The 24,678-nt window shown below is 57.0% G+C and overlaps 2 protein-coding genes across 5 annotated transcripts; one reads left to right on the forward strand and one right to left on the reverse strand.

Annotated features, from left to right (window-relative positions):
• The first annotated feature begins 1,181 nt into the window (after nucleotides 1-1,181).
• Nucleotides 1,182-10,799, forward strand: FOLR3 (folate receptor gamma). 3 transcript variants are annotated; one of them, XM_074954393.1, is made up of 5 exons: nucleotides 1,182-1,282; nucleotides 4,800-4,941; nucleotides 5,538-5,846; nucleotides 6,578-6,713; nucleotides 9,240-10,799. In XM_074954393.1, the coding sequence occupies exons 2-5, from the start codon at nucleotides 4,804-4,806 to the stop codon at nucleotides 9,512-9,514; spliced, it is 858 nt and encodes a 285-aa protein (XP_074810494.1). In that variant the 5' UTR covers nucleotides 1,182-1,282; nucleotides 4,800-4,803; the 3' UTR covers nucleotides 9,515-10,799. The 3 variants fall into 3 exon arrangements, with proteins under 3 accessions (XP_074810494.1, XP_074810484.1, XP_074810504.1); XM_074954383.1 differs by having other exon boundaries at nucleotides 1,198-1,449; XM_074954403.1 differs by having other exon boundaries at nucleotides 1,201-1,449; nucleotides 5,658-5,846.
• A 5,767-nt stretch (nucleotides 10,800-16,566) lies between these two features.
• Nucleotides 16,567-24,553, reverse strand: LOC141981048 (folate receptor alpha-like). 2 transcript variants are annotated; one of them, XM_074942865.1, is made up of 5 exons: nucleotides 24,524-24,553; nucleotides 22,254-22,395; nucleotides 19,624-19,812; nucleotides 18,684-18,819; nucleotides 16,567-17,000 (listed from the first exon to the last, which is right to left on the reverse strand). In XM_074942865.1, the coding sequence occupies exons 2-5, from the start codon at nucleotides 22,389-22,391 to the stop codon at nucleotides 16,726-16,728; spliced, it is 738 nt and encodes a 245-aa protein (XP_074798966.1). In that variant the 5' UTR covers nucleotides 22,392-22,395; nucleotides 24,524-24,553; the 3' UTR covers nucleotides 16,567-16,725. The 2 variants fall into 2 exon arrangements, with proteins under 2 accessions (XP_074798966.1, XP_074798961.1); XM_074942860.1 differs by lacking the exon at nucleotides 24,524-24,553 and adding an exon at nucleotides 22,808-22,873.
• Between the last annotated feature and the right edge of the window lie 125 nt (nucleotides 24,554-24,678).

Raw genomic sequence — 24,678 nt, forward strand, 5'->3', positions numbered from 1 at the left:
TTTACGGGGAAGAAAAAGCAGGACGAGCTGCATTCCCTAAAGACACTACGCAACCAGCTTACCCAGGGGTAAGTCCTCAAGCCCAGTCCTTGTCCTCTGATTATCCCGATTCCTGTATATGTGTAAGCGGAGTCAGGATGAGCTCTACCCTGACATCTGGTGGCGAGTCGTGGCGGGTTGTGGAAAAGAACTCCAGGCGGTGATCTCATTTGCACACCCACCCTGCCTAGATGGTCACTTTGGCTGCTGTGGGATCCCCAGTTTCTCTGCTATTGGAACGGACCCCCTAGATACTGAACCCGGCCCTTGTGCCAACTCTGACGGGCAGAAGGGTTACATATGGAAACATAGCTTTTAGCAAGTCCCTTCTCTTTGTAATCAGCCGCAGTGATTACCCTGAAGTTCTCCGAGTGAATTACTCCTGTCACTTTATCAGGTACTTTTGCTTGTGTGGTAACATCTCTGGAGTGAAGATAACCAGAACCGCTTTTGCTTTGATGGCGTTTTCCTCACGCAGAGCTCAAAGGTGAGCAGGCCAGCTTGCCCGTCAGTCAGTCCGGGGCTCTAATGCCTAGCCCACTGGGCCTCATGTATTCCCCATTGTGTGACTACAGTGTATCCAAGGGGTTCGAAGTGGTGTGCACAGAGTAGCTGGGAGAGATGCAATATGGCCTAGTGCCCAGGGGGCTGGCCTGGCCTGGCCTAGGCTGTAGAAGTCCTGGTTTCACATCCCAGCTCCGGCAGGTGACAGTGTATGAGTCCTACTGTGCTACAACACCTCCCCACAGCAAGGCTCTCTGATCTGTACTGGGGCTTCCCAGGTCGATGCAAACACAGGCTAGGTACAGTCTTCAGGTGAGTGGGTTATTTACTGAAAGATTAGAAGGAAGGCGCTTGAGCAAGAAGTCCTGTGACTCCTTTATCTCACATGAGATACAGAGCAAAGGAAAAAGAAAAGGAGGGCTTGTGGCACCTTAGAGACTAACAAATTTCCGATGAAGTGAGCTGTAGCTCACGAAAGCTCATGCTCAAATAAATTGGTTAGTCTCTAAGGTGCCACAAGTCCTCCTTTTCTTTTTGCGAATACAGACTAACACGGCTGTTACTCTGAAACAGAGCAAAGGAAAAGTGCCCAGGAGCTTAGACTCTTTTTATAATCATTGGCCAAAGGTTGATCACACATCTGACCTTTGAAATGAAGAGCTGAATTGTCTTCTTCCATGGGACTAGGCTGCCCTCCAGGCAAACACACCGAGCTCCTTGTCTGTTACTAACTCTGAAGGTAATGAGCACAGATTAAAACTAAGCCTTGTTACCCACAGCACCCCAGTTGCTCAAAAGCGTTCAGACCTGGGGAACTTTGGTATTAACTCCAGAGGCATAGCGGCTTTGCTAAGCAGTTGCTTGAAGCTACTGAGAAGAACTTGTTTGGTTTGACCTTTCTGTAAGGTATGTTCCCCTGATGTTTTAATGTGTTTTTCTGTTGTGATCAAGGCTGGCTGGTGTCTTATGTCTAGAGTTTAGGTGTAAATGTAATTAGCTTTGACAATGCTTTTTGCATCTACAGGGGTGGAAGTTGCTTCCAAACTGCAGGCTATGTATGCCTTGTTCCTGTGCTTTGCATATGGGGAGCTTTTAGGCATATAAGCCTGTTGTAGGGAGGTGGCCCTTAATCTGTAGTTTATAGGCTAGTACCTGAAGATGAAGGAAATCACTTAATGCAGAAAAAGGGGAGCCTGACAAATATATATATATATATATATATATATATATTTTTTTTAAAAAAGGAGAGGGGGCAATCTAATAGCGTTGCTCTCAGGTCTTGTATCGTCTGCCTTCAAAGAGCTGTAGAAACTAGCTCAGGGTATGCAGAGGCCAGTAACCTAAAACGAAAAGAAATAATTTTTACTCTTTCCCTTTAAAATTCCCCTGTGAACTGTCTTTTGTGAGTTTCACATGCTCTTCTGGCTTGTGATCCTCGCAGCATAACATTGTGCTAGTGTGTAACTGACTAGTCTGGTTTCCCTGTCCCAGCTGAATGGAAGGTAACAGTAACCAGACAGTGCTAGGTGTAAGGTAGTGACTTAGTTTCCCTCCCCACCCCAGTTAAAGGGCTACTAGAATAACTGATTGATAAATTAGAGCTGGCTAAGAGAAAAGCCCCAGGAGTGACTCAAGGACAGGAAAACCTGCCTCACACAGAGAGACTCCAGGAGCTAGATCTGTTTAGTTTAATTAAGTGAATGCTAAGGCGTGACTTGATTGGTTCCCAAGTACTTACATGAGGAACAGAAATGTAATAATAGAGAGCTCTTCTGTCTAGCAGAGAATGGGCTAACACAGTCCAATGGCTGGGGAAGTTGAAGAAGATAAATTCAGACGGGAAATAAAGTGTAAATTTACAACAGGGAGGGTAACTAACCATTCCAGCAATTTACCAAAGGTCATGGTGGATTCTCCATCACTGGCAACTTCTAAACCCAGACTGGCTGTTTTTCTGAAAGATCTGTTCTTGTTCGAGCAGGAATTAATTCAGGGCAGGTCTCTGGCCTGTGCTATACAGCAGGTGATCACAAGGGCTGAATGATTTACAAATTCTGCTTCTCCCCCTGTGTCAGCTTGAGGGGTTCCAGTCTCGTGCTATGGTTGCCTGCGTTTCGAGAGCACTGAGATGCATTAAGCAGCCCATCTGTGACAGGGGTAATGCCACAGGAAGAGGTGATAGGGCCTGGTGTTGGGGCCTGATTGATTTCTCTCCTAGCCCAAAGGCCGGGGCGGGGGAGTTGGAGCTGAAGGTTACAGGCATGACTGTGAATCTGTATAGGGTAACAGTCTGCAGTGCATAGAGTCTGTGCAAAGACCTGCCCGTGGGAGAGCTGACGGTCAGTGTCTGTGCTTAACCTTTTCCCCAGCTTTGGGGGGAGACTCGCCCCTACCTCACAGCGGGCTGGACAGCTGAACATGCTAATGTTCAGAAAGAGATTTGGCTGGCTCTGATACTGGCGAACAGCAGCTGGCCAGGAATCCCCTGGCTCAAACCCAGTGGCGCTCAACCCCGTGAATCTCTGGGCAAGGGTCAGGTTATGCAACCAGGAGCAAGTGTCTGGTGCTGTAATACAAAGGGAATGGAATGGAATGAATACACCCCTGGGTGGGCGCTGGGTGGAGAGGAGCTCATAACTAGGGTGGAGACCAGCAACTCTTGAGGCGAGACTGTGGGTGGTCAGCCCAGAGCATTTACTGAGACTTTCAAGACAAACGAGAAGTCAAAAAGGTGGGTGCATCACTTGTGTCTCACTGAGATGCCTAGGATATAAAATCTGCCAGCAGGTAGCTTCGTGGTCTCTCTCTCTTGGGTTTTCGTAGAGCACCAGGCTACAGCACAGGGGTGGGGAACCTTTTGTCTATCGGGGACCACTGACCCGCAGAAAAAAATCTGTCACGGGCCACACACAGCCCTGCAGGGGGTGCGGCGGCTCAGAGCTTCCCCTAGGCTCTGGGGTGGGGCCAGAAATGAGGGGTTCAGGGTGCAGGAGGGGGCTCCAGGCTGTGGCAGGGGCTTGGGGTGCAGGGTCTGGGAGGGAGTTAGGATGTGGTAGGGGGCTCAGGGCTGGGCCAGGGCGTTAGGGTGCAGGTGGGGGTGTGGGGTCTGGGATGGAGTTAGGGTGTGGGAGGAGGTTGCGACCTGGGGCAGGCGGTGTGGGTCGGGGTGTGGGGTCTGGGAGGGTATTAAGGTGAGGGAGGGGGTTCTGACCTGGGGCAGCGGGTTGGGGTGCTGGGTGCAGGGTCTGGGAGGGAATTAGGGTGCAGGGGGGGCTCAGGGCTGGGGCAGGGGTTGGGGTGCAGGTTGGGGTGTGGGGTCTGGGAGGGAGTTAGGGTGTGGGAGGGTGTTGCGACCTGGGGCAGGTGGTGTGGGTCGGGGTGTGGGGTCTGGAATGGAGTTAGGGTGTGGGCGGGGGTTGCGACCTGGGGCAGGCAGTGTGGGTCGGGGTGTGGGGTCTGGGAGGGTATTAAGGTGAGGGAGGGGGTTCTGACCTGGGGCAGCGGGTTGGGGTGCTGGGTGCAGGGTCTGGGAGGGAATTAGGGTGTAGGGGGTGCTCAGGGCTGGGGCAGGGGTGGGGTGCAGGTCGGGGTGTGGGGTCTGGGAGGGAGTTAGGGTGTGGGAGGGTGTTGCGACCTGGGGCAGGGAGTTTGGGATGCAGGTTCCAGCCGAGCAGCGCTTACCTCAGGTGGTTTCTGGTCGGTGGCACAATAGGACTAAGGCAGGCTCCCTGCCTGCCCTGGATCTGTGCTGCTCCCAGAAGTGGCCGGCATGTCCAGCCCCTGGCAGAGGGGTCAGGGGGCTCTGCGCATGCCGCCACCCCCACAGCGCCCATTGGCCACGGTTCCTAGCCAATGGGAGCTGCGGAGCCGGTGCTGGGGGCGTGGGCAGTGAGCAGAGCTTCCCTGATGGCCCCAGCGCCATGGGGCTGCAGAGACATGCCGGTCGCTTCTGGGAGCTGTGCAGAGCTGACCGGACCTTTAACGGCCTGGCAACCCCAGCTTCCCTCCTGCAGCGGGGCAAGCCGGTGCTCGTGGCTCCAGCCCTGCGGGGGGATGGGGCGCAGAGGCTCGGGGCTTCCGGCCCGCGGCACGGAGAGTTGCCATAGGTTCCCCACCCCTGAGGTAGCATGTTAACACGGATGCTTTTACGTGGGGAGCTGTTGGCATAGCGTGCACTCAACGAGGGTAGCAAAGTCACATCTGGGCACCTGCTCTAATGTGTCTTCTCTTCCACCCCGCCCTCGCTCTGATCCCAGGGAGATGGCAGCCCGGTGGGCCGTGCTGGGGCTGTTGGCTGCCTGCCTGGCCAGTGCTGCGAAGGAATCGGTGCTGAATATATGCATGGATGCCAAGCACCACAAAACCCAGCCAGGCCCGGAGGGGGCGCTGCATGGCCAGGTAAGGCAGTGCTGGCCCAGTGACACACGTCAGGCTGATGCCACGCCCCTTGGGGTGCTGGGTGACGAATAACTGAGTCACCCGGACCTGTCGTCCCTTCCAGTGCAGGCTTGTTCCTTCCCACTTGGGACTGGTGGCTTAGCAGACGGTGCCTGGGGGAGCCAACTGTGCTAGAGGGAATGTGTTTGCAATGCACCAAGACTGTTTTCATGGGGCCTGGCTCTGTGGCCCTCTCCCATAGGGCTAGTCTCGCGAGGCGACTCCTGGATGGGCTGCAGGATCCGGCCCTCACTGACACTGTCCGACTGGGCGTGCCTTCCCCCCCACCCCTTTCCCCAAGCCTTGCAGCGTTGGACCTGGCTGTCTCGCGGTAGCAAAACCAGCCCACGCAAACCAGGCAACAGGGGCCACTTAGTCCTTCTGAAACCAAGCCCACCCCTTGCTGATCCCGCAGGGTGAGCAGCATGAGCGGAGCCACCCGTCACACTCCCTGCTTCCTAGGCGTGGACCCCCCGTTCGCTAGTCGCGTGAAGTGCTTTGAGAGCCTCAGGCAGAAGGGCAAAATGCTATCCCCACCGTGGGCCTGGCCTCTGCAGGAGCAGTCCCGCCGTGCACCACGGGAGGCCGGTGATGCTGCTGCATCCACAGCATCCTGTCCGCCCCCCGGGGCGAGCGGCCGGAGTCCTCTGCACACCCGTCCCTTGCTGTGTTCCCAGTGTGTCCCGTGGAAAGACAACGCCTGCTGCACGGCCAACACCAGCACGGGGGCGCACCAGGACCAGTCCTACCTGTACAGCTTCAACTGGGCCCACTGCGGGGTGATGCCAGACAAGTGCAAGCAGCACTTCATCCAGGACACGTGTCTGTATGAGTGCTCGCCCAACCTGGGGCCCTGGATCCAGCAGGTCAGGGGGCGCTGGGCTGGGCGCTGCGGGCGGGAGAGCAGGCTGGCTTGGTGCATGTGCTCACGGCTCCCTCTAGCGGCGGGTCCCAGTGACTCACAGCGGGCTGCTTAGAGGAGTCACTCCTTCAGCTCAAGCAGTAGAGACATGTGCTTGCAGTGCTGAAGGTCCCGGGTTCAATTCCCCCTGACAATTAGTGATCCTGTATCCAGCTGGGGCCCATTGCATGAGGCTAGGACAATCTCCTCCAAAGGCTCCTGGGGGCAGGTGGCTGCCATGAAGAAAACCTCCCTTGTGTTTTATGTACCTCTCGGGTCCCACCAGCACGGTTGCGCTCCAGGACTCCAACAGGCTGCCTCTGTCCCAGCGTGATGGGGCTCGTACTGGGTGCATATGGGGGATGCAGTCTTCGAGATTGCATTGACTTGGCTTCTTCCAAACCCCTGGCTGGGAGCAGAGGAGCTCTGCTAGACACCGAGCTGGGGTGCTCTGCACGGGATCCCCGTTGGACTGTGGTTGCTGCCGCTCAGGTGTGCGGGGAGGTGCTGTGAAGCTCTCCCTTCCCCTGGGGACTGGGCCTGGTTCTGCTGGGACGCACACTGGCTCCGTTCAGTGGTGCTATATCGAGGGGTGGGGGAGAGCATGTGTCTCACCCTTGCTCCCTGGGGTGACTGATGTTGCCTGCAGGGGGCCCAGAGCTGCCCCTTGATGCTCACAAGCCTGTGTCCTGGCAGGCGGATACCAGCTGGCGCCGGGAGAGGATCCTCAACGTCCCGCTGTGCAAGGAGGACTGCGAGCTGTGGTGGGAGGACTGCAAGGACGCCATCACCTGCAAAGAGAACTGGCACAAGGGCTGGAACTGGACCTCGGGTCAGTGAGCCGCTAAGAGCAAACCCACCCCACTCAGAGCGCCTAGGGTTGCCAGGCATCTCATTTTCGACCCTAATGCCAGGTTGAAAAGGGCCCCGGTGGCTCCAGTCAGTACCGCTGACCGGGCCGTTAAAAGTACGGTCGATGGCGCAGTGGGGGCCTGGGGCTAAGGCAGGCTCCCTACCTGCCCCAGTTCCACACTGCTCCCGGAAGCAGCTGCCAGGTCTCTGTGGCCCCGAGGCACATGGGCTGCCCATGCCCTGAGTGCTGGCACTGCAGCTCCCATTGGCCGTGAACTGCGACCAATGAGAGCTGCGGGGGTGGCACCTGCAGGCGCGAGGGCAGCACGCGGAGCTTCCCTGTCTGCCCATGAGCCACGGGGCTGCAGGGACCTGGCGGCCACTTCCTGGGAGCCAGGGAAAGCACCACCAGGACCCTGTGCCCCTCCCACACCCCAACCCTCTTCCCCAGCCTAGAGTCCCCTCCCTCACCCAAATTCCCTCCCGGACTCTTCCCACACCCCAACCTCTCAGCCCCAGCCTAGAGCCCCCTCCTGTACCCCAAACCCCTCATCCCCAGCCTCACCCCAGAGCCCGCACCCTCAGCCGGAGCCCTCACCCTGCTCCCATACCCCAAACTCTGCCCCAGCCCGGTGAAAGTGAGTGAGGGTGGGCGAGAGCGAGCGACGGGGGGGGGGGTGGTGTTTCAACCTGGCATTAGGTTTTGTTGTGCAATTAGAAAGTTGGCAACCCTAAGCACGTCGCAGGGCAGAGCCAGGCTGCTGCAGGCTGGGGGGTGGCTGGAGCAAGGGCCCCGGCTAGAGGATGGGGTCACATCTTGTTGGGTGGGTTCAGGAGCTTCTGATTGGAAAAGGGGCTCATATTTCTCCCTGCCCTTGACGACAGCAGCCCTCTGACTGGCTACAGACTGAGGGCTGGCGTCCGGAGAGCAGTCCTGGGAGTGAGGGGTTGAGGGCTGTAGTCTCCTCTGGTCTCTGTGCTATCCCCAGCAGGGCTCGGACGGTGGAGGGGAGTGGGCGGGAACACGGCACCCGTTGCGTGGATAAAAAGCCAGCTAACTGGCAGGTCTCGCAATGGAGCTGTCAATGGGGAATCATCGCTGAGCGGGTGTGTTCCCAGTGGGGTCTCGCAGGGATTGGTTCTTGGTCCTGCTCTACTAAACTTTTTGATTCATGTCCTGGAAGAAATGAAATCGTCCCGGACAAAGTTTGCAGGTGACTGAAAAATTGGGGGAGTGGTAAATAACGAAGAGGACACGTCACTGATACAGAGCGATTAAGCTGGGCCCAGGCAATCAATATGTGTTTTAATACAGAAAAATGTACACATCTGGGACCAAAGACTGTAAGCCGTATTCACTCAGTGGGGGACTCAATCCTGGGAAGCAGAGACCAGGGAAAAGATTGGAACGGCGGTAGGGGGGAGGCGGGTAGACAGACATGGATAATCAGCTGAACAAGAACTCCCAGTCCGATACTGTGGCCAAGAGGACTAATGTGATCCTGAGATGCTTAAACTGGGGACTCTCGAGTAGGAGCAGAGAGGTTATGTACCTCTTGTGTTTAACACTGGTGCGACTGTTGCTGGAATCCTGGGTCCAGCTCTGGTGCCCCCCATTCCAGAAGGATGTTGATTGGAAAGGGGTCCAAGAAGAGTCATGAGATTGATGAACAATTAGAAAACCTGCCTTGTAGGGATAGATTCAAGGAGCTCAATCTGTTTAGCTCAACAGAGAGAAGGTTAGGGGGTAACTTGGTTACAGTCTAGAAGCAGCTACGTGGGGAATCAGCTATTTAGTAATGGGCTCGTCTGTCTAGCAGAGAAAGATCTAACCCAGTCCAATGGCTGGAAGTTGAAGCTAGACACATTCAGGCTGGAAATAAGGTGGACATTTTTAATGGTGAGAGTCATTAACCACTGGAACAATTTACCAAGGGTCATGATGGAGTCGCCTTTACTGGCAATTTTTAAATTAAACTTGGCTGTTTGTTTGTTCTGAAAGCTCGGCTCCAGGGATTATTTGGGGGCAGGTCTCTGGACTGTCTTGCTATGCAGGAGGTCAAACTAGCTGATCCCAGTGGTTGCGTCTGGTCTTGGCATCAATGAATATTGTGTTAGCAGAACTCCCTAGGAGAAGGATCAAAGTGCACTGGTGGAGGTCTGGGAGGAAGCCAGCCCCAACCCCAGTGCTTCTTGGTGTCTCATTCTCACTAGCACTAAACCGTCCATCTTTGTTGCTCAGACAAAAGCAAGCCCCTCCAGCCCAGGGGGGTGGGAGCCCAGGCAGCCGCTCTAGGATAAATCCAGGAGGTGAGTGACGTGGCTACAAGCCCTTGAATTTCACCTCATAGGGAAGGACAGTTTCTCCCACAAGCCAGCTGGGCCATTGCCAGCTCAGCCAGTAGCCACGGACAGGCGGATGCCTAGCAGCCAGAGATGGGGAAGGTCTCGCTATATGGAGTCAAGCCACAGCTTGTTCACTGCCACCCTCTCTCTCCCTTTCCAGGGACCAACCAGTGTCCCCGTGGCTTCATGTGCCAGCCATTCAAGTACGTCTTCCCCCAGCCGGCGGACCTGTGCGAGAAGATCTGGTCCAACTCGTACAAATACACCCTGGAGCACCGGGGCAGCGGGCGCTGCATCCAGATGTGGTTCGACCCTGCCAATGGGAACCCCAACGTGGCTGTGGCCAAGTATTACGCCGAGAACGGGAGAGACGGCTCTCCTGCGCCGTGGGCTGTCCTGCTGCTCCTGCCTCCTGCTCTCCTGTCCCTGCTCTGAGCAGCCGGGAGCTGCTGGTCCTTGGGTCTTGAAATAGCAGGGCTTGGTGGCCCTAGCTATGGCCTCTGACTCTGGCAGCTCCACTGGCTTATATAGGAAGCATTTCTTCTCTGGGCGCGGAGTGTGTCCACCCTGCGGCCCTGCCTTGGGCTCTGGCCGGCAGATGATTCAGGATTCTGTCCGGCTGCTTCTAACCTGGACAAGACGCAATAGAACCAGTTTCGCCCCATCCTCTCTTGCCCTTGAACTTCACTCCATGGTTTTATTGTCTCAGTGTTCTCCTGCCACGCTCCTCTCTTCCGGCAGGCTCTGGGGGCAGATCCCTCCGTGTCCCTGGGGATCTGAGCTCTGGAACACGCAGTGACTCGTTGGTTGGATGCACTTCCTCTGTTGGGTACCAGAGCCGGGCAGGTCCCCCCTAACGATGGTGCCCCTCAGCCCTCCATCGACAGGATTGGCCACTGTCTTTGCACTTGAATGTGCAGAGTGGGAGAAACCCCATAGGGAAGACAGCAAATATTTGGGGCTGGGCAGGGGAGAGGAGGGTGCGAAGGGTGCAGGGGAAAGGCATTGGGACGCCTTGGGGGATGAGAATTGCCAGGAGAAGAAGAAGGCTTTTGGATCCTCTCATCCAGCCTTGCTCTGTCTCCTTCCCTGCCATTCTTCACCCCCTGGAAATACAAGTGTCCTCTCTCCTCCCCTGGCTCGCAGCCTGCCCTGGTGTCTCCGCTTCAGCCCATGGGACCATCCTCTCTGTGGCTCGGGGGGGGGGGGGTGACTTGAGTTTTGGGGGAGTGGCCCTGTATGAGCACAGAGGCATCGCCACCCCATCCTTGCATACCTAGCTGCCAGTTCTGCTGTGAGACTGGGTCTCTCCCTCCTCCTGTGCCACTCTCCAATTCCTCTTCTGTTCGAGCTCCCCCACCCTAGCCAAGCTCCCGGAGGGGTCTCGGTTCCCGGCCCCTGCTCTGGCAGAAAACTAACTGGAAGTGCTGCCCAGCCGGGCCGCAGGCAGTGGCTGGCCAGAGCCAGAGTCTCTGCGCCCCGTGGTGACTGATCGGGCTCTGACCCCCTGGTTTGCTATGGCTAATGCTCCCGGCGCTGGCTGCAGACCCCACAACTTCCTACAGCCCGTAGAACCGGAGCAATGCTTGGGAACGCAGTCCTGCCCCCTGCTGGCCACCACGTGCCAGCCAGATGCCCCCGGGGACCACCATGGGGAGTTGCTGGAAATCTGAGCCCCTCTAGCTTGTGTCTGTGACTGTGGCTAAATAAACTCTCCCAGCCCTGCTCTCTGTGCTCGTCTCTTCCTTGACACATAGACACTTGCCACTGCTTGCTTCCCAGTGGTGCAAAGGTGCAGCTGGGCCCAGCCAGAGGTACCAGCTGGCTTGGAGTTAGGCCCCTCTGTCTAAACCGAGAGAGAGAGTGGGCGGCTGGGCCAGTGCAGAGTTGGTTCAAACACTGCCCATAACTACTGGTAGCGGTAGGGTGACCATCCATCCTGTTTTTAAAGGGACAGTCCCGTTCTGGGGGACTTTTTCTTATATTGGCACCTACTACCTCCCACCTCCTGCGCCGGTTTTTCACAATTGCTATCTGATAACCCTAGTTATCAGGGACCACACGCATGACTCTAGCTGTCCAGGGGGTCCTCTGGAAACCAGCCTCGGCATGCTTTGGCTTCAGGGGGGTTTAGATGAGTGTCCGGTTAATGCCGACTTCTGCAGGATTCTCTCCCGTCTAGGGGCAGAAATAAACTTTGCCCTGCTCCCCTACGCACCCGCAACTGTCCTGGAACATGCCTGCACAATGCTAAACCCATAAACTAGCCAAGGGCAAGTAACCCTCCCCCCTGAGCCAATGTAAACACAAACCAGGCTGGATAAAGGAAGCACCTGCCTCCTCTGGTGACACGTTCTAATCACATGGAATAAAGTAGGTCATAGATTCAAATCCATAAGGGTTGCGTGTGATCATCCAGCCTCACCTCCTGTACAGCACTGGCCACAGACCTGCCCCCCAAATAATCCCCGGAGAGGATATTTTAGAACAGCCGGTCTGGATTTTAAAATTGCCAGTGACGGCGAATCCACCATGCCCCTTGGGAAATGGATCCAAAGGTTAATTACGCTCCCCATTTAAAAATGTGTACCTTCTCTCCAGTCAGGCCTGGTCTGCTAGGGTGGGCACTGCCCACCACAGCTGTTGTACAATAGCTCCTGGGTGCATACTCCAGTCCAGAATCTCTACTCTGCTCCCCCAGTGGAGTCATTATTCTGGAGTGATGTCGCTCTCCGTCAGCTTAGTGCCAACCAAGGGAGTTGTTCTGGAACAGCCGTGCGAGTCAGCTTCCCCCCCTTATTCAGTGCATGTGCCTGGTGCAGTTCTGAGCTTGAGCTAAACAGTCTCGTGCTGGGCTGGGCTGGGCTGGGCTGCAGTCCTGTGTGCAGAGCTGGCTGGAGGACAACAATTCAGTTTTGCAACAACTTCCAAGCTCCTGCACAGAGACCGCCTGGCAATGAAACCAAAACCTGGGAACCGTCAGTGTGAAATGGCATTGTACCAAAATGGCTCTTGTCTGATCAAGCGACTGAGGGGGTTGAGTGGGGTGTCTCGGGACAGACATCAACCCCAAAATCCTTCCTGGTGCAAACTCTGTCAAAACAGAGCCACCAGCAAACTGCCTTGGGTTTGACAAAACTGCCGAATATGATGTCATTCCACATTGGCAAAGGTCCCAACCAGCTTTCCCTGCATCCAGGACTGTCTAGCCGTAGTGGGGGTTACCTGTGTTTAAAGAGGTGGAGGCCAGGCCAATGTGGACTACATCACTTTTAGGAGGGCAGGACTACATCACTGCCCTCTGGCCTAATCTGGAAGGAGACAGTCAGAAAGACGAAGCTGCAGCTGAATGGGGAAGGGCCAATGGCTGGGGACAAAGAACGCTGTTTCCTGCTGCTAGAATTACAGAGATGCTACGCTGAGCACTGACTGATGGGACCGGGGAAGGCAGAGAAATAACTTAGCTGAAGCGTGATGGGAAGGGGAACTGCTGGCCGCAAGGAATGCAAGGTCTATGTGAGCTCCCAGCCACCGTCTGGCAGCATGCCCAGCAATGCTCGTGTCTACAGCTGGCACAGCCCTGGTTGTGTGGTCTCCAGGCTACTGTATTGGACCCCATGTGCTTCCAAGCCAACGGACTCCTGCGGGTGTCCAGACACTATCTCTAGTTCTGGCCTCTTGGGCACATTCCTGGGGTCCAGACTCCCAAGCTAGTCCCCCCTTCTTTGGATGTCAAACCCTGTGGTCCCATATGGTGATCTAGCTACACCCCGTAGTGCAGACACACCCTCCATCTGACACATGAGCCCAGTTCCCTTCCTCACCCTGATCTGTGATCTCGTCAAACAACGTCATCGGGCCGTTCGCTGAAGCCATAAAAGCTTGGGTCCTGGCGTTAACAACACTCCTGGGGCAGCCCCGGTGAAATCCTGGCAGCTCAGAGAGGAGCAACACATGGAAAAGGGGGACTGGAGAGCATGACCGAGGGGAACTCAGAAGTGCCAACCAGTGACCCATAGGCGCCCAGGAAGGCTGAAGAGCACTGGCCGGATGGCCTAGATCTCACCATCTTAGGCAACTTCTCCATGTCAGGTGACCAGAAATGAGTCTATTTGAAGCAAACTCTGCAACCCCCTCCCTCGGTGCTGGGGGGGTTTCGGCAGCTCTCTTGCTAGGGACACCTAGTCAGGCTGGAAGACGTGGCTTGCAAGCACGTGGTCACCAAACGCTTTGGTGGAACAACCAGATTGCCGCTGATGGACATAAACTGCCCAGCCAGCAAGATCAACTTTCGGACCCAGCCAGAGACCGGTCCAGGATTGCTCTGCAAGGAGCCCACGCACCTTTGGGGGTTTGCCACGGTGACGGTGAAGCGAGCCACACATGCCTTGCTGGGCTGTGAGGTGGCAAAGGCAGTTGTTTCAATCGGTGGCCCGCAGGGGACCCCTGGGGGTCTGCAGCCTAGGGCTAAGATTTCTGAAGGGGTCTGCACCCCCATTCAAAATTTTGCAGGGGTCCGCAATGAAAAAAGGTTGATAACAGCTGGGCGAAGAGCCAGGAGAACCCAGCCCATGCGACACACCAAGGAAGAGGAGGAATTAGTTAGGGAGGCGCAGTGGTGGGGGGGGGGGGCGCGGGTGGATGAGGAGCTTTGGGACGGAGTGAAGATGTGGAACAGAGGCTTGGACTAGCTGGGGAACCTTCCTGGCAGCCAGATGGGTGCAGCTGTGGAAGGGTCTCTCAAGGGAGGGGACAAAGGCCCCGTTGCTTGGGCCACGGACTGGTGACAGCCCTGGCCAATTACAACAGGGACCTTGGCCGTCTGCACAGGGTGTGCCCAGTGACACCCACTGCAGACGTTGTTCTGTGCTGATGGGGTGGCAGGACCCGGATTAGGAGCAGAGGCTCTCTGATGAAGCTGGCTCTGTGGAGTGGACGGATCTTTGCTCCCTGCTGCACAGGGCACCCCTGACCCAGACCCTCTTTCTGGTGCATCCACTCACCCTCCCTCAGCCGGCTGGAGAATTAGCTGAGCAAGCAAAGCTGTGGCAGCCTCGGAAAAAAGAGAGCCCGAGCTGGAGCAAACGACGCCTACCTCCTGCCCATCTCCCCTGGGCCCTGCTAGCTGGGGAAGCCAGTCAGCTCTGGTAGCTGGAGACGAGTCCCCATGAAAGTTGCATGGGGCAGGGAGGTTGATTTGAACAATATGCCAAGGCCCCCTGGGGTGAGTGAGGGCAGCCGGGCTGGGGGCAGGATGCCAGGCCCAGAGGGGGTGGGGTGAGGGCAATGGAATGTACAGGGAGAGCCTGGCTTGTGGTGAGCAGAGGGGGTCAGAGGACAGGAGCCAACCTTGGCCTAAGTAGTGGATCAATAGAGGCCCACTGTGACCAGCTCATCTGATCCCATGGCTAACGCCAGCCAGAGCGTGTCCTGGAGTAATTCCGGTCTGAGAGAGATCAGAGCTTGCAGGAAACCAGCCCATCGGGCTTTAAAAACCAGTACCAGGAATGCAGACCCCCTCATACCCCTCTGACAGTGGTTCTAATGGTTAATTATTCTCACCGGTAAACACTGACACCTTACTTTGTTGGATTTAGTCCAGCAGCAGGAACACCCAGGAGTTTCCTTCCAGCCTGAACACAGACACAGCTCAGACCCGAACCGCTCGGGGCGGGAAAGAGGATGCCGGGCTACACACTTGCATTCCAGTGTCTGTTTTCTCATAGATCTGTAACTCTCCTGTGCTCCGCTACCCAGGGAGCTCTTGGGCAGGGCTTCTCCTGAACAACTGTGTGGGCAAGGCCTGAGAGCAAAGGGCCCCTGCAGAGCCCACGGGCTGCTTGTTGTAACTGGCACATGGGCAGATTTGGAAGAAGGGGCACTAAGGACAGAGTAGGGTTTAGGGAAGGGGACCCCCTAGGCCCGCTGCCCAAGAAGGGGCATTAGATGGGGAGCCTGCAGCCCGGGCACACAGCAGAGCAGCCAGAACTCAGAGCGAGCCAGGGGGCTTGGAAGCACCCAGGCCTCCAGGGTTGGGTCCAGTATCAGAGCCTGGTGATGGCCACAAGGGGCCCCACCCAGCCCTCAAACAGCAGCATTGCTGGGCCACAGCCCCACTCCAAGGAGTCTCTACAGAGCTCTGTGCTCCTCCCTGCCAGCAGCTCCCCGTCTCCCCCCACTTTCAGTTACTTCTCTTCCTTCCCTGGGGCCCTCAGCCAGCGCTAACCAGGCCTCCTGGGAATTCTAGCAGCAGGAAACCAGGTTCTTTGTACCAAGTGCTCGATCATTGCCCAGACCAGCTGAGACCGTGGTGTACTGACACCAGGTCCACGCTACTGCCCCATGCAATAGCTACACCGCTCCATCCACACCGCTGAGTGCGGTAGCCAGGCCAGCCATAGCCCCTGGCATAGATAGTGCTTGGTCAACATAGCCACTGGCTCTGGGGGGGAGGGGGATTAGCAATGCTGACAGGAGAAGCTCTCCCAGCCGGGGGGGTAGTGGCTTCCCTAAAGCCCCACAGCTGCACCTGTGTGTGTGTGTGGGGGGGGGGGGGGAGAAAGAGAGTGGGGGTTGTGCTGCTCCAGGTGAAGATAAACCCGGAGAGCATCCTGCAGGACCAGGGAAAGCTGGAGGTAAATAGTTCATACTAGTTATGTGGCTGGCATGGGACTGGGCCCTGCCTCTTCCCAGAGGGTCCCCATGTGGGCTCCAGGGCTGGGCAGGACATCTGCCACCATGAAGTTTTGCCAAGATCTGTCTTGATCCTGCTTGGGTTGGAAAGGGTTGGGGGGGGGGGGGGAGGTGAAGCTCTCTGATCACAGACACCCTGCTGCCCCCCCACAGTGAAGAGCCAGCCCTTTTGACCTTCCCATTCCCCAGGGTTTGCTTTCATCCCCGTGCGGAACAAGAACAAGCTGTGCCCCCACCAGACAAGGTTGGAGCTAAGCTATTGCTCATCCTCAGGCACTGGATGGGACTCCTGAACACAGCGCAGCCGGCATGCTGGGACTGGACCTGTCCCTTGCCAATGCCCAGTTTGGGGGTGTAGTGTTGTACCTGCCTCATGTGCCAGGAGAGCAGGAGGTGGGGATGCATGAGTGAGGGAAGCCAGGGACAGGGGGTTCCTAGCACCAGGCAGGAGAGGATGCTGCAGCTGTCTGCATCGCCCAGACCCTGCTCTGCAGCCCAAGCATTCAGAGCCCCCCAGGGGGATGAGCAGGGGCTGGAGCCAGGCCTACACTCACTGATCATACTCTACCCCACAGAGACTTAGAGCAGACTGCCCAAGCCCAGCTCCCACCTCAGTTTAGGACAAAGGTACCCACTGGCCAGGCAACCTGAGAGCCCCAAGGAGCCTCTGGCTGGGCCCCCTTGTAGCTTTGCAGCCCTGGGGACTGAGCAGAAGGATATTTCTATCAAGGAGGAAACAGGCACAGAGCAAGGCTGGAATAGTTTATTTTGCCCAATTCTTATACATAAGCTGGGAAGGTCTCAGTTCCAGCTAGTTCCCACCTGCAGTTAGCAGTAACCAGACTGAATCCTGACTCTGCTGGCCAGAGCCCAAAGCAGGGCAAACACCCCGTGCCCCTGAGCAGAAATGTTTCCTGTATAAGCCAGTGGGGCTGCCAGAGGCTCCTGGCTGCTCAGAGCAGGGACAGCAGAGCAGGAGGCAGGAGCAGCAGGACAGCCCATGGCGCAGGAGAGGCATCTCCCCCGTTCTGGGCGTAGTACTTGGCCACGGCCACATTGGGATTCCCCTGGGCAGGGTCAAACCACATCTGGATGCAGCGCCCGCTGCCCTGGTGCTCCAGGGTGTATTTGTATGAGTTGGACCAGATCTTCTCACACAGGTCTGCCGGCCGGGGGAAGACGTATTTGAATGGCTGGCATGTGGAGCCGCGGGGGCACCGGTTGGTCCCTGGAAGGGGAGGGAGAGGGCAGCAGTGAGCAAGCTGTGGCTTGACACCATCTATGATACCTTCCCCATCTCTGGCTGCTAGGCATCTGCCCATCCCAGGCTACTGGCTGATCTGGCAACGGCCCAGCTGGCTTGTGGGAGAAACTGTCCTTCCCTGTGAGGTGAAGTTCAAGGGCTTGTAGCCATGTCACTCACCTCCTGGATTTATCCCTGACTGGCACCCTGATGGGATGGAGAGACAGATGGAGGCTAGTAAGAAGAAGGAACCCACTAGCCCAGCTGGGGTTTCCCACCCCCCACAGCTCTGCCAATGCACCTTGATCCTTCTAGGCCCTCCATCACCCCAGGGTCTGTTGTGCATTTATCCTCATGAACCCCCAAGGTAAGGCAGTGCTCTTCTCCACAGGTGGGAAACTGAGGCAGAGACTGAATTAAGGTCACACTATGGAAGAGCAGTGCTAGCCAATACAAGATAAACACTTTGCCTTCAGCCTTGGCACTAGCTAAGAGAGCTTGTCAAAGGCAAAAGTCTATCCAGTCTAGGTCCCAGTACTGGTACCTTCATGAGCCACTGGTACAGAACACAGCATGCAACAGAGACATGAAGCAACAGTTACAAACTGGTGGGTTGGGTCTTAGCCATGTGTGACACACACACACCCCACCCCCCTTGGCAGGAGCAGGTAGGAATGGGTTTGTATTGCACCAGGGATCTTTAGGAGGGAACCACTAGGGTTATCTACTGACCCCCTGCCAAGGTGCAGGATTGGTTGCGACAATACATTTGGCTTGGTTTGCTTATTTGGCCTCCTGAACATTGAGAGAGCCGGGAGTGTGGTCAGACAGTGGCCACCCCTACAGTCAATAGCAGGGAATTGAAGTGGGTCTCAAGTCACAGGCTCCAAGCACTGGGTCATCCTTCCTCAGTGCATCATCTGCCAGCCACTACTCCAGCCTCGGCTCTGAGCCCCATTCACTCCTCTGCCCACTGAAGGTACATTGCATTCACAGCCCAGATCTCGGCATCCAGGTCTCCTGCCAGCTCCTTCTGCTCCTGGCTGGGATGATTTAACTGGGAATTGGTCCTGCTTCGAGCAGGGGGTTGGACTAGATGACCTTCTGGGGTCCCTTCCAACCCTGATATTCTATGATTCTATGACCCCAACCCCCACTGGAGGCAGGGGATACTGGCAAGCAGAGCATGGCATGGTCACAACTCTCTGTAGAGGGGCACCGCACGCCCAGTTGCCATGGGGAGGAAGACCCCAGAGCCCCATGGCCGCCTGCTGGGCAGTTCTGCTCACACAGGAGGCAGGTTTCCTGGCCCCTACTCCAGCATGGGCACCATCTCCACAGTTGAAGCTGTCCAGTGACCCTGGGGCACCAAGTTCAGTCCAGGAGACCACCCACCCTCCTAGTCCAAACCAAACCAGGGACTGCACCGAGAACAGAGGAGACTACAGCCTCAGCCCTCACTCCCAGGGTACTCCTCTCGCAAGCCCCCCACCCAGGGTCTGGAGCTAGTCTGAGGGCTGCTGCCATCAAGGGGCAGGGAGAGGTGGGAGCCCCTCCTCCATCTAAGACAGCCCCAAACCCATAAGCAAGGTGTGACCCTGCCCCACTCAGGGTACAGCAGTCCAGCTCCCCCCACAGCAGGCAGAGTGTTCTTGGCCGCTCACTGACCCGAGGTCCAGTTCCAGCCCTTGTGCCAGTTCTCTTTGCAGGTGATGGCGTCCTTGCAGTCCTCCCACCACAGCTCGCAGTCCTCCTTGCACAGCGGGACGTTGAGGATCCTCTCCCGGCGCCAGCTGGTATCCGCCTGCCAGGACACAGGCTTGTGAGCATCAAGGGGCAGCTCTGGGCCCCCTGCAGGCAACATCAGTCACCCCAGGAAGCAAGGGTGAGACACATGCTCTCCCCCACCCCCTGATCTAGCACCACTGAACAGAGCCAGTGCGTGTCCCAGCAGAACCAGGCCCAGACCCCAGGGGAAGGGAGAGCCTCACAGCAGCCTCCCCGCACACCTGAACGGCAGCATCTACAGCTCAACCACATCCTATGCGGGCCACCCAGGTGTCCAGGGAAGAGATCCTGGATTTATTTCAGAGCCCTGGCCAGGAGCAGCATCTGCCATCTTACCTGTTGCCTCCCCAGCAAACACACTGCACGAACCCACCTCACCCCGGGACAGAGGCAGCGTCAGTCCCACCGAGAAACCCAGCCAAGCTGGGGGCATGCGCAGAGCTGTGCATTGGTGCCAGGCTCTCTGGGGTCCTAGACAGCAGGGGGGATGGCAGGACCCACAGGGCACTGCCCAGGGAGGGGGAAGCTAAAGGAGCTGTTCAGTGCAGCCTCCTGACCTCAGGACGCTTTGAGGGGATTGTCCTGCCCGCGTGCAGTGGGCCCTGGCCAAACACGGGGACACCAGCTGACAGTGGAGAATGGAACCTGGGGCCTTCGGCCCAGAAAGCACGAGCCCCCGACCGCTCAGGCTGGAGGAGCCACTCTGTGCGGTGCTAGTTCACGCCTCACTATTTGGACCCACCACTAGAGGGAGCCGTGAGCACATGCACCAAGCCAGCCTGCTCTCCCGCCCGCAGCGCCCAGCCCAGCGCCCCCTGACCTGCTGGATCCAGGGCCCCAGGTTGGGCGAGCACTCGTACAGACACGTGTCCTGGATGAAGTGCCACTTGCACTTGTCTGGCATCACCCTGCAGTGGGCCCAGTTGAAGCTGTACAGGTAGGACTGGTCCTGGTGCGCCCCCGTGCTGGTCTCGGCCGTGCAGCAGGCGTTGTCTTTCCACGGGACACACTGGGAACACAGCAAGGGACGGGTGTGCAGGGGACTCCGGCCGCTCGCCCCGGGGGGCGGACAGGATGCTGTGGATGCAGCAGCATCACCGGCCTCCCGTGGTGCACGGCGGGACTGCTCCTGCATCAGAGCACGGCTAGGGCCACGGCTAAGGACCAGGGACTGAAGGGCAGGGATGCTATTTTGCCGAGTGCTTGGAGATCTTTAAGTCAACAAAATGACAAGTGGGGAAGCTACAGACTGGGGCACAAGGGGCAGCCGCCGAGCTGTTATATGGTGTTTTATTAGGGCCTCCAGATCTACCTCAATTGTGATCTCCTTGGGCGGGGGGAAGGTGCAAAGAGGAGACCAACTGAATTTGTCCAAATGAAAAAGCCTCCTAGTTACAAGGCACCACTTCAACGTGATCCTTGAGTTAAGGAATGTGGGACTAGAAATCTGAACTAAAATTCGTTTGTTGGGAACACGTGTAACTGAGCGAAATGGGATGGGCTGTTCTGCCCCTGCCCTCTTTTTGGGGGGAGGTTAAAAAACCAAATCCAAACACCCCAGGACTTTGGGAGGAAGATCAGACTGACTGCTGGCTGGGAGATGGGGGAACAAAGGAGGGACATGGCTGCCTCCCCAACCTTCTCCTGCAATCCACTAGGACACCTTCCTTGTCCCAGTCCCCAGCAATCTTCTTACCAGCCTGGGCAAGGCAGCAAAACCCACCTGACACCGCCACCTTCAGTGGTCAGGACTGAGCTGAAGCCATGAAGGTGATGAGAGACTTTGGTTCCTGCCATCACCGGCTCCACTCCCTAGTATGTCATATTCCTCCCCCACCTTCAGTCCGCTTTCCTCTCGCTCCCTCCCTTGTGCCTTCTGTTTAAGAGTCTGGCTTTTCCCCACCAAGACTGTATCCTGCAGCACTCCTGGGAGCCTGTGACCAGAAAGGCAGCACCCAATGCTGATGCAGATTTGCCAGGTTTTGGAGCGGTTTCTCCAACAGGGAGGTTGCAGAGAGGATTGGCTGCATAGCTGATCTTCTCCGGTTTCTCTGCCCCTGTATGTGTTGGTCTGGTTTTGTCTTCAGGAAGTGGGCTCAGACTTAACAGCTACAGATTTCTATTAATGCCTTTTTTCCCCACAAGACTGTTAGCACCATCTCCCAGCTGCCAGGTGGGGCAGGAGAGAAAGACAAGGGACACTGAGGGAGTGCAGGAGAGGGGTCGAGGCTAACACTTAGCTCAGGTGGCTCCTGAAAGCGACCAGCAAACCCCTCTGGCAGCGGCTCCTAGGTGAGGGGGGTGGCCCAGGGGGTCTCTGTGCACAGCTCCCAGCCAATGGGAGCTGTGGAGTCCGTGCTCAGGGCAGGGGCAGCGCACAGAGACCGCCTCCCAAGGGGCTGCAGAGACGGGATGGCCACTTCCAGGAGTGGCATGGAGCAAGGCCAGGCAGGAAGGCTGCCTTCACTCCACTGCGCTGCTGGGGGTCCCTGGGTCCTTTAAAGTCACCCAGGACCCTGGACAATTGCCCCTATCCCCCAATCAGCAGGCCTGCCTAGGCTGCCTGCCTTTTACAAACTCTGCAGCGAAAGGGAATGGGAATAGGAACAAGGAGTGTTGTCAAAGTTACAGCCTAATTTGAAACACAGTATCGAGTGAGGTTTGCCACCTGTCCAGTTTTCACCCGGACGGGCCGGCTTTCAGCTTGTGTGTCAAATGGCACCCAGACAAGCCCTGATGTCTGGGGTTTTCTGACTTGGCAAAGGGGGTGGGGGGGAAGGGAGCGCAGAGAAGGGGCAGAGCCTCAGTTACCAGACACTAGAAAGGTGGCAGCCCTCTTTCCTCTCCCATCTTTAGTAAAGAGAGATAGCTATTCATAAGTGTGGCTGTCGCCATGGTCCTAAGCGGGCTGAGGTCTTTGTACTCAGTACCCCAACCCATATCTCAAGCAGTGAGCTATACAGTGACACGGTCAGGTTAACACCTTCAACACTTGGATATGTCCCTGTTAACTTCACTAGAATAAACTGACCCAAGTTCGCCCACAGAATCAGTGGCAGAGCTGGGATTGCGAGGCAGGAGTCCTGGCTCCCCAGCCCTCTGCCTCCATCCAAGCCCTTCCCTAGGGCAACAGCAAGGGACAGGCCTCTTTAGAGGGATGAAGTAGCCCAGTTCGCATGGCTGCTGCCAGAGAGCTGGGTCTCATTGCCAGCCCAAGGACGTTGGCACCATGACCCTGCCTGCCGCAGCCTCCTAGGGCTGAGAGAAAACACAGAATTCTTGGTGTCACGAACACCTCCAGCTCCCTGCACCACAGGCCCCCCGAGAGCCTGGCGTAAGGAACAAGCCTGCACTGGAAAGGATGGCAGGTCCAGGGGACCCAGTTACCCCTCACCTAGAGCTCCAAGTGGTCGGGGATGGGACTGACGTGTCAATAGGACAAGACCCTACCTGGCCATGCAGCGCCCCCTCCGGGCCTGGCTGGGTTTTGTGGTGCTTGGCATCCATGCACACGTTCAGCACCGATTCCTTCGCAGCACTGGCCAGGCAGGCAGCCAACAGCCCCAGCACGGCCCACTGGGCTGCCATCTCCCTGGGACCAGAGCAAGGGGGGTGGAAGAGAAGACACGTTAGTGCAGCTGTCCAGATGAGAATGGGCACCACTCAGGTGCATGGCTCCGAGCACCCAGAGGGGATCCCCAGGCAAGAGCATCTGTGCTACCTGCTACGGAGACAGGTGCTCTGCAGAGACCCATGAGAGAGCGACCACAAAGCCTCCTGCTTCACTGCAGCTTCCCCCCCCCCCCCGCAAACACCCCGTCTGGGCACATGGGTGGAGAGTTCTATGGGCCCAGGGTGCCTGGGCACCAGGAATATTCCTGGCCCGGGGCCTGACTCCAGCCATGTCTGAGGCCAGGTCTCTCCCTCAGTCCCACCTTCCACCCCGGGCGCTCCCCACCACACATCCCCCGGGCGATTTCAAACAGCCTGGGGCCCCCACTCACCACCGGCAGCAGAGCCGAGCAGCTTCCTGCCTGCTCATGCCATGTGTCTCCTGGCTGGGGTGGGTGGGCGAGGAGGAAGTCTGTCTACACGTGCTGCTCCCACCCCAAGTGCGCCTGTGGCCAATAGGAAGCTGCGGGGGCAGTGCCTGGGGGCAGCAGCTTGTGGAGACCTCCCCCAGCCTGCCCTGCCTAGGAGGCTCAGGTAACCACTGCACCCCCACACCCTCTAAACTCCCTCTACACCCCCACCCCTTGTCCTAGCCCAGAGCCTGCACCCCTCACCCCCTCCTGCACCCCCAAACCTGCACCCAGCACAGAAACACCACCCCAGAGCCTGTACCCCAATCCCCTGCCCAGGACCTGCACCCCAGACCTCCTCTCCCCACCCAAACTCCCTCCCAGAGCCTTAGGCAGTTCAGGGGGAGCTCTGGGCTTTCTGGGCACTGCCAACATTTCTACAAACCTGCTGCCCCTGCAGGAGAGAGGGGGAGAGAAAAACCACAAAGCCTCCTGCTCTACAGGAGCTTTTACCCTCCAAACATCCCACCTAAGGCCCAGTGGGGCAGGCACGTCTCCAAACCCTGCCCCCAGCTTGACTGCTTTGCCTTGCAAGGGGCTCGGAGCCGAGCCCCCCCCATGTCTCACCTCAGCAGGTGCTGGTTTCCACCCTAGCTAGGAGCTCCCCTCCACCCTACAGCCACCCAGGGGTGCATTCAGGCCACTCCCTTTGTATTAGCCAATGATCCAGAACCAGACACTGGCTACTGGTTGCCTCATCTGAGCCTTATCCAGAGAGTCACAGCAATGACCACCGAGCTGGACCCTGGCCAGCCAACACCACTAGCCCCACAAGCAGGCTTCCAGGCATGAACCATAGGATAAGATTAGACCTATTAGGTTGCATTTCTTCCCCCTTGTTCGCTCAGTGTTCTTCCAACAGAGAGGCAGAGGAAGCTAGGCCATGGCCCTGCAGCTCACCCTGTCTGGTGACTTCCAGCCCCCTGGGACAGGGTGACCAGACTGGTCAGTTACCCACTAGCACAGCTTTGGGCTGCCAGAGCAGACTCCCAGCCCAGCAACAGCTGGTCACAGGAGACTTAACAGTCAGAGTTATTGCTGTTCAGTTCAGGTCCTATTGGACTCTTCAGCCCTTGACATGGGGCTTTTACAGCCCTTAGTCCATACAAGGCCTTGCACTAGCTTCCAATTTCTATTTGGGCATCACTTATCCTCCCACATCCCCTCTTGTGGGGCCTCCTCTCCCCCCACTCCATTGGGCCAAGTGGTTTCCTCTGCTGTCTAGTATTGTATCTGGTTTACTGGCTATTAAATCTGGTTAACTGGTTCCCCTATTGCAGCTTTTATAGCAGCCAATCACCCCCAAAGCACCACCTACCCACCCAGCCCAGGAACAAGGAGACACAGGTCACAGCCTAGTGTTTTTTGGAAGCAATTCACCCCCCTCTAGAAGCAAACAGCAGTTACAGAGCTAGTCACATTCACACCCAAACACTAGACCTGAGACACCCACCAGCCCCCATCACAACAGAAAACCATGAACTGCTCCTACCTTGCTGGAAAAAAGCCCATCCCAGCTGCTTCAAGCAAGTGCTCACCACAGCAGCCAGGCCTCTGGAGTCAGCTTTAATAGCCAAGACCTTTAACCACAGCTGCTAACCCCTCCACGCAACCGGGTTAATGAGGCTTAATGCTCACCAGTGCTCGTTACCTGTAAAGTAGCAGTTTTCGTAAAAGCCAAAGAGCTCTGTGTGTTTGCTGGAGGGCAGCTGAGTCCCATGTTAAGAAGATAATCAAGGATTTGATCGCAAAGATCAGATGTCTGCCCAAGCCCTGGCCGAGGATGAGAACAT

This window comes from Natator depressus, chromosome 1, assembly GCF_965152275.1.
Source record: "Natator depressus isolate rNatDep1 chromosome 1, rNatDep2.hap1, whole genome shotgun sequence".
In the NCBI taxonomy this organism is placed as follows: domain Eukaryota; kingdom Metazoa; phylum Chordata; order Testudines; family Cheloniidae; genus Natator; species Natator depressus.

What these genes read in the sequence shown, in the direction of transcription:
- LOC141981048 (XM_074942860.1), bottom strand. Translation starts at nt 22,845, where the DNA reads ATGAGCAGGCAGGAAGCTGCTCGGCTCTGCTGCCGGTG. An exon ending in AGGGGGCGCTGCATGGCCAG is followed by an intron (nt 19,813 to 22,253) that starts GTAGGGTCTTGT and finishes CTGTGTTCCCAG; the next exon opens with TGTGTCCCGTGGAAAGACAA. An exon ending in GGGCTGGAACTGGACCTCGG is followed by an intron (nt 17,001 to 18,683) that starts GTCAGTGAGCGG and finishes CTCCCCTTCCAG; the next exon opens with GGACCAACCGGTGCCCCCGC.
- FOLR3 (XM_074954393.1), top strand. Translation starts at nt 4,804, where the DNA reads ATGGCAGCCCGGTGGGCCGTGCTGGGGCTGTTGGCTGCCTGCCTGGCC. An exon ending in AGGGGGCGCTGCATGGCCAG is followed by an intron (nt 4,942 to 5,537) that starts GTAAGGCAGTGC and finishes TGGCCTCTGCAG; the next exon opens with GAGCAGTCCCGCCGTGCACC. An exon ending in TGGGGCCCTGGATCCAGCAG is followed by an intron (nt 5,847 to 6,577) that starts GTCAGGGGGCGC and finishes GTGTCCTGGCAG; the next exon opens with GCGGATACCAGCTGGCGCCG.